The sequence below is a fragment of the Podarcis bocagei genome, assembly GCF_964188305.1.
Source record: "Podarcis bocagei genome assembly, chromosome: 6".
NCBI classification, from domain to species: Eukaryota; Metazoa; Chordata; class Lepidosauria; order Squamata; family Lacertidae; genus Podarcis; species Podarcis bocagei.
In genome coordinates this window covers 28,118,711-28,128,857 of record NC_138130.1, presented here as the reverse complement: position 1 = coordinate 28,128,857, position 10,147 = coordinate 28,118,711, and the positions used below count along the sequence as shown (strand labels likewise).

The following is a 10,147-nucleotide window of genomic DNA, read 5'->3' as shown; positions in this document are numbered from 1 at the left end:
GCGCCTAAAGATATATAATGAAGAGAGCATCCCACAAATGGGGAGTCACTGCAGAAAAGCCTCTGTTCTCGTGTTGCCACCCTCTGGACGGTTTATATGGGGAGAGGAGGTCCTCAGGATATTGCGGTCCTGAGCTCGATTCGGTTGTGTACTTTTGATGTGTTTTATTTATGGTTTATGACTACTTTTGTCCTGTTTGTGACTACGTGAATCTTTCTATGTTGTAAACCACCACGAGCGAGGTTTTAACTATGGAAAGGCGGCACACAGATAAAAGACTACTCTCAGGACAGGATGAAAGAATGAAGAAAGTCATGGCTTAATAGCAGCAGTCCCAGAAGGATGTGATGAAACTAGTTGGTGATAATCCCATCATCCCTGACTACTGGCTAGCTAAGGCTGATGGAAGCTGGAGTCCAAAAACATTTAGAGAGCCACCAGTGCCCCATCCTTTGTGCACCCATTTTCTACAACCAAGCCTATTCCATTTGTTTTGGTAGCAGCCCTTCGTCTGCATGTAACCTGATTAATCAAGATGGGGTCTCAGGTTTGGGCCATTACATTACCACCTAAGTTTTTGTAGCAGACTCCAAAGAGAACACTTCATCTTTGCTGTCACTGGAGGAACACTTTAAACATTTTATGAAGACAACTGGCCTTTATTTCAATAGCACTTACTTTCAAGTAGTATGTTTCAACTTTTGTTTTTATCCAATTCCACTTTACTTCCACTAAGGGAACTCAAAGCAGCTAACATTAGATACAAATACAATATAAAGAAACATGATATAATAATAATAGTAATACCAATAATACTACAAATGAACTGAACAGATCATCAGTTCATCTTTTCCCAAAGAGTCAGGTCTTCATTTGGCACCACAAAACATGTAGTATGTGGGAATGTCAACATTATTTTATTTCTTGGCTGAATATCTTCTTTAGTTGCTTAATTTCTCTCTACGCAGCTTGACACAGGGAGTCCTATGATGCTGATTGAGAATCAAAGGTGGATCGTAGGTTGAGACTGGTTGAAGAGCACTAACTAATTTCCTGCTCAGCTAACCCCCAACCCTAAGAACCACAGGCATGTACCCCTGCCACTGAAGGTTGTGCAGATGGGAATGTCACCCTCAGGCTGAGAAAGGTTAACCATCCATGATGTAGACTAACTCAGTGCCCCCAAAACCAGGCACTCAGAATAGTTAAACATATTATATCTGAGATGTATAAATCATAACGGATGGAAGCAAGATGTTTCAGTGATAATTGAATGAAGTTGGCTCATGAATGGAGAATCTCCCTTAAGCGTGAATAAAACCCTGTTTATAACTATTTGGGAAAACATTTTTCCCCTGGCAATTTTATTATTATTATTGTAAGTTTTGTTTTGGTGGAAATTCTTCAACTTTGGCTGTAGTCACAACCCAGATCCCTGCATTGCAGGGGGTTGGACGAGATGATCGTTGTGGTCTCTTACAACTCTACAATTCTGTGATTCTATATAATTCACCCAACCATGCTTTCTTGGAAGTAATTCCCACTGATTTCAATTGGATATACTTTCCAAGTACGTATAGGATTGCTGCTCTGGCCAGCTTGCTTATATGCTATATCTAAGAAGAATGTCTAGAACTTATTACAAATAAAGATTCTAATATCTACCCTTAGTATAACCAAGATCAGTTCCTAATTATGCATCCCCTTATATCAGGTCTTCCGTTTAGCAATATCCATTATCTGGAGTGTCATCTTAGCGCATGGAATCACACTTTATCTACTGGATCTTCTCTTTGGTGATCATTACTTGGTTTTTTTATTTGATGAATCAGTTCTTCTTCCTCTGGTTCCTCTGCTTTGTTTGTCACACACCTATCTTTCAGATCTCTTTTTTTCTTTCTGTCTGTTTCTGATGTTGTTTTCTTTAATTTTAGTTCCTATGGAGGGAAATATAAATGATAAATTCATGTCCTAGTAAATAGATGAATATTTTTAGGTAGATTTTTGTACAACTGCTGCAAAAAATGCTAAACTACTAGACCCTTTAAACTCTAAGAACAAAATATTATTAATCACAACTGCAAAACAAAACAAAACAAAACACCAATGTATTAAACACCAAGGAATTTAAATCAATAAATTGTTCTCTTTATTTGCCCTTTAGACGTCACATTAGGCTATATCTTGCACTGAGCTTTTCTTTATCATTTTTGTTGCTCAGACCTGTTTTCTCAAAGCACATGCCATTGCAATCTGAATTGAAATATATGGTATTTACACCTGAGGTGTGGGGATTACTAGTTTAGTTTTCTTGTAAAAGCAGTGATTCATGGGCTGAAGAATTTGAGTTTCAAGAACGTTTTGCAATTTTGTGATAAATGTAAGATAGATGGCAGCTTTGCAACTTGAAATTCGTTTCTTATGTGTTGCATTTAAATCTCCATTTGTTGCATGAAGATAACAGGCTTAAATCCTTCTTAGGGGAAGGTGCCTTTCCTTTTCTCCAACGTCTAAAAAATTGCTTCTGCTGATCTTTGAAGCCAGACCTGAAAGCATTACTCAAGAACATAAAAGCTGACCTTAGAAGGATGGGGAAGGCAAATGGACTCTCTCATTTTGGTGCTAATGGTATACTTCAGCAGAAAGAAAAAAAGCAGGAGTTAGTAAGATAAACGTTCTTCCTCTGACTAAGGAGATAAGTGTATGTGCAAACTCTAAGATGTAGGGCATTGGTTCTCAAACTTTTATTTTCAGAATAAAAATTTGCTTGCGCCACGCCAAATGCAGTGGTACCTCGGGTTACATACGCTTCAGGTTACATACGCTTCAGGTTACAGACTCCGCTAACCCAGAAATAGTGCTTCAGGTAAAAACATTGCTTCAGGATCAGAACAGAAATCATGCAGCGGCAGCGCAGCAGCAGCAGGAGGCCCCATTAGCTAAAGTGGTACCTCAGGTTAAGAACAGTTTCAGGTTAAGAACGGACCTCCGGAACGAATAAAGTACTTAACCTGAGGTACCACTGTATTTGTTGATAAGAAATACATTGGAAAACAAAAATAAACAATTCCTAGCAGTGTTTGATTTATAACACAGAACACAACTACTTTAGAATGTGATCATTGGACATCCAAAAAAGTTTAAAACAATGCAGCTACCTAAGAACATTGAAACACCCTTTGAGAACCACTGGTGTAGGTAGAGTGTGCAGATTTTTAATCCACGTATGTACTCATTTTGTTCAGAAAAATAGTTTTCTGATGCTCTGGTACATATGCATGGAGTTTTGAGCATAATATATTTCTGTGTCCTATTTTCTCTCGTATACAGTGTCAGCTTCATCTTGCATCATTTAAAATCTCAACAGTGCCTATCAGTTAGCTTCTGTAAACTGCCATATTAATTGGCCCAACAGTGGAAATAATAACAAGGCTAAGGAAAAAATGATACTGGAAGCAAAAGCTGTTTCCATGCACATGCAAAACTTAGTTCATAATACTGAACCAACTGTTAATTGGAGCTGTGTCTATGAAATTATGTAGACAATATTCTTGGAAACAGATTTGGGTCCATGTGCATTTTTCCTACCTATGATGCATCCTTTGTAGCTTAATTAAATTGGCGCAGAAATTTGACCTGTGGTATGATTCTGTAATGTTTAATCAATTGATTATATGTTTAATCTGGAAACAGAAGACCAGGAGATATGGACCCACCAAACTGAAGAAATGTGTACATATTTTAAAACTGGACTTACCTTTTCATCCTGCAACTTGCACAACCCACGAGGATATCTTGCAATACTGTTCATGTAGTTTTCAGCCTTTTGCCACTCTTCATTCCACTTTTGGACCGTATACTGAGGTTTGCAGTTCATAATTCTTTCCAGGATGGCATGATTCTCCTGGCTTACTTTTCGAAATTCTCGTTCTCGTCTTTCTCTATTTAAGCTAAAGGGGGGGAGGGTATTATATACTGTTGAAATAAAGACTCTATCCACAGCATGGAGGGGAAATACACCTATAGATATTCTTGGCAGCTACAATGAAGAGTTTGGATTTGATATCCCGCCTTTCACTCCCCTTCAGGAGTCTCAAAGCGGCTCACAATCTCCTTTCCCTTCCTCCCCCACAACAAACACTCTGTGAGGTGAGTGAGGCTGAGAGACTTCAGGAAGTGTGACTGGCCCAAGGTCACCCAGCAGCTGCATGCGGAGGAGCGGAGACGCGAACCCGGTTCCCCAGATTACGAGACTACCGCTCTTAACCACTACCCCACACTGGCTCTCAATGCTTCATGTGCAGAACGAAGATTAGTACAATGGAAAATACACAGTCATAAATACCATATATATACATACATGTATAAATACAGTACCAATATATTATGGGGAAGTGGGTGGCGCTGTGGGTTAAACAACAGAGCCTAGGACTTGCTGATCAGAAGGTTGGCAGTTCGAATCCCCACAATGGGGTGAGCTCCCGTTGCTCAGTCCCTGCTCCTGCCAACCTAGCAGTTCGAAAGCACATCAAAGTGCAAGTAGATAAATAGGTACCGCTCCAGCAGGAAGGTAAACGACGTTTCCGTGCGCTGCTCTGGTTTGCCAGAAGCGGCTTAGTCATGCTGGCCACATGACCCGGAAGCTGTACGCCGGCTCCCTCGGCCAATAAAGCGAGATGAGCGCTGCAACCCCAGAGTCGGCCACGACTGGACCTAATGGTCAGGGGTCCTTAATATATTATGAGCAGCATATCATAGTTTGCCTTACCAAACCAAATTATAATAAGTAATTGAGTATATGTTTTATAAGAAAGATAGTATTATATATAGTACAATTTCTTCCACTAAGAAAAATCCCACCCACCTCGGATAACGGATTCAAAAATTCTGCCTAGCATTCTCCTTAAGGGAAAATTATATCATGGCTCCCCTGTCTCACTCCAGTTGACAAATTGATGTGGTTCACTCTGAGTTCTGCTGCTTGTGTCCCAGAAGTTTGATATGAGCTTGTTCCTTGCCGTAGGGAAATCTCTGGACAGCCAACAACCAGCTTCTGTGTGCCTATCCACAGTTGGATATCATATAGATATTGTGACATATCCCAATCATCACTTGTAATATGTTATTGGTTAATACACTTTTGTACTATTGGAGGTCTCAACAGGGAACAATCCAAAATCTCAGTTTATTTTTATTTTTAAACTGTTTATAAAATTTTGTGCATAGGTAGGGGACCCTAAGGATAATATTGGGCTAGAACAACTCCTATATTAGTCCCAAGTTAGTACTGAATCTAACTGCACCCTTTCGTTGGTTCCCCTTCTCTACCAAAACTTTTACCATCCTGCCTTGTTTTTGGACTATGCACATTAAAAGAAAACACCTTTGTCGTTTTAAAAGTTTTTTTAAAAAAGGAAAAAAGCTTAGTAAAACGCTTACTGTCACTTTCTAACATTTTCTTTGTTTTAAGACCCCTTCCATTAGATGATTACCGTATTTTTCGCCCCTATAGGACGCACTTTTTCCTCTCCAAAAATGAAGGGGAAATGTGTGTGCGTCCTATGGGGCAAATGCAGGCTTTCGCTGAAGCCTGGAGAGTGAGAGGCATCGGTGCTCACCGACCCCTCTCGCTCTCCAGGCTTCAGGAAGCTATCCGCAAGCCTTGCAAGCCCGGCGGGAGTTCCTGCAGGCTCGCAAGGCTTGCGGGCAGCAGCCCGAAGCACAGATCTCGAAGCACGAAGCACGGGGTGCCCTCCAGAGGACGCCCCGTGCTTTGCGCAGGTGTCCGCAAGCCCTGCGCACCCGGCCGGAGATCTCACCGGGCGCACAAGGCTTGCGGATAGCAGCCTGTTCTGGGGGCTGGGGTCGGGGGAAGCTCGAGCTTCCCCCGACCCAGCCCCGCGGCTGGGGGGGGAAAATAATTTTTTTTAATTTATTCCCCCCCCCAAAAAAACGAGGTGTGTCCTATGGGCCGGTGCGCCCTATAGGGCGAAAAATACGGTAAATTGTCAAAACTCCCCTCCCCACAGGAATGGCAGCTGAAGTGGCCTTTACACAAACATTTGAAAAAAGGCATGCCTGTAAAACAGCCCCAGAGCTTCTTGTCATTCAAGGGTAAGTTAATAAGTGCCATGGTCAATGCTGTTAATGTAACTGGATAGTCTTATACCAGTTTGATTACAAGCCGTACCTTTTGGCCTCATACTCATTTTTGTTATCAATTCTTCCTGTGGTCCTCATGATACGAGACATCTTCTCTAGCAGCAAACGGTTCTCCCTCTCGATGATTGACAGGCGGTCCTTCTCCAGCTGAAAAGACAGGGGGATACTTAGGGAAATAAATTATGTTCCATACATCCTCTCTAACCAAGGACAGCTACAGCACTTGATTCCCCCACTCCCTTCACGCTTGTAATTTTGCATGCTGTGGAATATGACAGTAGAAATGCTATATTTCAGGATGAAATTCAAAAGTAGATGAGATCTGTACACATTTAGAACTTACTGAAATTGAGTCTTGAGTAATGCAGAAAACTATTAAAGTTATCAGGGTTAATAAGGGGGAGGGAAAATAAAAACTGCGTTCTAAAATCATACCAAAGACCCATCTCATTCAGGATCCTGCTTCCAACAGTAGTCAGTTAACTAGAGTCCCTCGGGTTGTTGTTTTTTACTCAGGCTTTTGGTAGTTAAGTTAGTCTACAGTGTGTTTCTCATCTTTTAGTGGGGTGTGCTTCTTATTGTGTTGTTCTATGAGCGTTGTGGGATGCGGCTGGTGCTGGGGGTTAAACCACAGAGCCTAGGACTTGCCGATCAGAAGGTCGGCGGTTCGAACCCCCGCAACGGGGTGAGCTCCTGTTGCTCGGTCCCTGCTCCTACCAACCTAGCAGTTCGAAAGTATGTCAAAGTGCAAGTAGATAAATAGGTACCGCTCCAGCAGGAAGGTAAACGGCGTTTCCGTGCGCTGCTCTGGTTCGCCAGAAGCAGCTTAGTCATGCTGGCCACATGACCCGGAAGCTGTACGCCTGCTCCCTCTGTCCATAAAGCGAGATGAGCGCCGCAACCCTAGAGTTGGCCACGACTGGACCTAATGGTCAGGGGTCCCTTTACCTATGAGCGTTGTAGGAATTTTGTATTGTACATTCTTTTAAAGATTCGGGTTTTGAATTCATTTTACCTGTTCATATTTTATGCTATGTCACTTTGAGACCTTTTTTGTATAAAATAACAACAACTAATAATAGTATACTTCATTAAAATATCAAAGCAGCAACATACCTTAAGTTTTCTTAACTTCAAATGAAGATGCCCATATGTTCGAGGAGTAGAGGTGTCCACCACAGGTTTGGTAGTCTGAATCTGCAGTGGAAAACAAAACACTCCTGGTTTTTAGTCTTTAAATGTGCCTATAGAATAGAAGGGAATTTCTTTCGTGATTTAGGCGGCAAAGCCATTGTACACTTTGCCCTCTCCCTAATCTTTGCTGATTGATTCTATTATGACAATGACCCCATAAGTAAGTACAAATATCAGACATGAAGACGGATCCACATAAGAACGGCTTGCTGTATCAGGCCAATGACCCATGTCTAGCATCCTGTTTTCACAGTGGCCAACCAGATGTCTGTAAAAAAAACCCAGAAGCAGAACATGATCACAAGAGCACTAATGCCTCCAACTGTGGAGGCAGAGCATAGCAGACATGGCCATTGATAGTCCTCTTTCAAAGCCATCCAAATGGTGGCCATCACTGTCTCCTGTGGAAGCAACTTCCATCATTTAACTATGTGCTCTGTGAATTAGCTCTTTCTTTTACCTATCCCGAATCTTACATCATTCAGCTTCTTTGACTGTCCATGAGTTGCTAGTGTTATGAGAGGGGTAGAAGAAGAAAAGTCCTACTTAACCATCTAGTCAGCAGGTGGGGGGGGGGAAATGTGTAGAAATTATAAAAGAGGGCGCAATGCCAAAAACAAACAAACAGAAAGATTAGCACAAATAAATGATAGCGTCAGAGCAACCTACTTATTTGACTACCCAGGAACCAGCATCCACCTCTGAACTTTGAAAAAAAGAGGGAGATGTTATAACGCATCCACAATGAACAAAGGAAAAGCCCTAAATCAAAAAGGTTAATTTTCACCTTGAGTGCCAAACTCAATGACATATTTCCTTCTGTTTATATCAGTTTACAGCAAAAAATATTACAAAGGGTGATATCCAAGGAGTTCATTGATTTCAGTGGGTCTGCTCGAGTATGACAGATGTTGGCTATCACCCAAAAACTATAAACTCTAGAAAGCTAACATATCTCCAATGGTTAGTTCTCATGTAGGTTTTCTGACACTAATTAACCTTTGTGAGTGTGTGGCTGTATAATTTGTAACAGAAGAATAGTGGTATGAGTTTTACTTTCCCCTGAGGACTCATAGCTTGGGGGAGCCCCCAGATCTATGTCTGCGCAATAAAAGAACACCCATTGATAAAAACCATTGATAAATGCAATGCCTTTTCATCACGGAAATTAAAGGAATGTAGGAAGTGGCCTTCAGCATTCGCGTGAAATGCTTATTAGTTTTTCTTGGAATGATTTTGAGATTGGACCGTTTCTTTGTAAATAAATTCTTGGCATGGTAGCAATTCTTTGGTTTAAAGTGTGGAGGGGAGTTGAGGGAGCAATGTACAGTGCATACTAAAACAGCAAACTGAGTGGTGGCTAATTGTTATGTCCTTGGCAGAAATGCAAAGGCATTTCCTCTCAACAAGTTTGGCTTTGTGCACGAAGCAGCTTGCGATGTTATAAGAGCGCCGCCACACTTACCTTTCTCTTGTGTTCTTCGTACGTCGCTTTGTCCCACTTTTGCTGAAGGTATTTATTGCTACACGGCAAAATTGGCTGGTAGGATCGGTGCATCTTAAAACAACATGAAATATCTCTAAATCTAGACTACTTCAAAGAGAGTGCATCATTGGCCAGAAGCTTCTTGAGCGAAGCTCTAACAACTGTGGTGTGTTTGCAGCAGGTCATGTGGTGGTTGCTATGGTATCGCTGAGGCAAAAAGTGAATAGCTGGTGATAGCATTTTAAACAATATGTTTGGGAAGTAGCAAGCAAGAACCAAGAATCTAAGACTGCAATCCTGTACACACTTTTAAGGAAGTAAGCCCCACCACTGAAAACAATGTGACTTGCTTACTGAGAGTGTAGATATGTATAGGACTGAATTGTAAAACTAAGATTCCAAAGGCTATCCTTTTCAACACATTAATTTCTGGAACAATTACACTTCTTCTTCTTCTTTTTAATAGCATTGCAGGCAAGTATAGATTTGCACAAAAGTAGTATATCAAAGTCCAAGACACATAATGAAATGTGCCCTCTGTCATTTGTTAAAAATGGTTCTCGGCTAAAGACTATATTGCACATTATTGTGTGGAAAACACTCCCAGGTAGGAAATAATGAGAAGCAGCCTGTAGGATCATTATGTGTGACAATCCCACATATATGGGGTCTTTGTTCCCACTGCCAACTAGCACATGCACATACAGTGAGAAACCCACATAATTGTCACACACATCTGCATTGCATATAGAAAGCTTGCAACGTGTGCATGCACTTCCTATGACATTTAATCATATATTAGTAACCTTTATATCCTATTTAAGGATGACATCAGAAAAGTCCAGCATCCTGCTCTCACATTAGCCAACCAGATGCCAATGAAAAGTCTACAAGCAGGAGCTGAGTGCAAAAGAACTCTTCCCCAGTTCTGATTCCCAGCAAGTGATATACAGGGACACGCTGTCTCCAATGGTAGAGCATATTCATCATGGTTAGTAAGCCACTGGTAGCCTTAACTTCCAGGAATTGTGATTACTTTTAAATGGTCCCAGAGTATCAGAAGCTACTAGGGCTAAGACCAGTCTGGAACCCTTGTATTTTGGTACAACTGCCTCATGTGTTTCAGTTTGCTACCAGAGTTGCAGTTTAGGATGTCCCTGGGTAGCTAGGTTGGCAGGAGCAGGGACCAAGCAACGGGAGCTCACCACGTCACGGGGATTGGAACCGCCGACCTTCTGATTGGCAAGTCCTAGGCTCTGTGGTTTAACCCACAGCGCCACCCGAAAAAGCACGTCAAAGTGCAAG

At 41.5% G+C, this 10,147-nt stretch overlaps 1 protein-coding gene across 1 annotated transcript; it reads right to left on the bottom strand.

Annotated features, from left to right (window-relative positions):
• Positions 1-638: 638 nt before the first annotated feature.
• On the bottom strand, positions 639-9,276 carry CFAP97D2 (CFAP97 domain containing 2). The gene is made up of 5 exons (XM_081198675.1): positions 8,822-9,276; positions 7,279-7,359; positions 6,191-6,309; positions 3,758-3,950; positions 639-1,937 (listed from the first exon to the last, which is right to left on the bottom strand). Exons 1-5 carry the CDS (start codon positions 8,912-8,914, stop codon positions 1,767-1,769), a joined length of 657 nt encoding a protein of 218 aa, XP_081054801.1. The 5' UTR covers positions 8,915-9,276; the 3' UTR covers positions 639-1,766.
• Between the last annotated feature and the right edge of the window lie 871 nt (positions 9,277-10,147).

What these genes read in the sequence shown, in the direction of transcription:
- CFAP97D2 (XM_081198675.1), bottom strand. Translation starts at nt 8,914, where the DNA reads ATGCACCGATCCTACCAGCCAATTTTGCCGTGTAGCAATAAATACCTT. An exon ending in TGAAGTTAAGAAAACTTAAG is followed by an intron (nt 6,310 to 7,278) that starts GTATGTTGCTGC and finishes CTGTCTTTTCAG; the next exon opens with CTGGAGAAGGACCGCCTGTC. An exon ending in GCAAGTTGCAGGATGAAAAG is followed by an intron (nt 1,938 to 3,757) that starts GTAAGTCCAGTT and finishes TTCCCTCCATAG; the next exon opens with GAACTAAAATTAAAGAAAAC.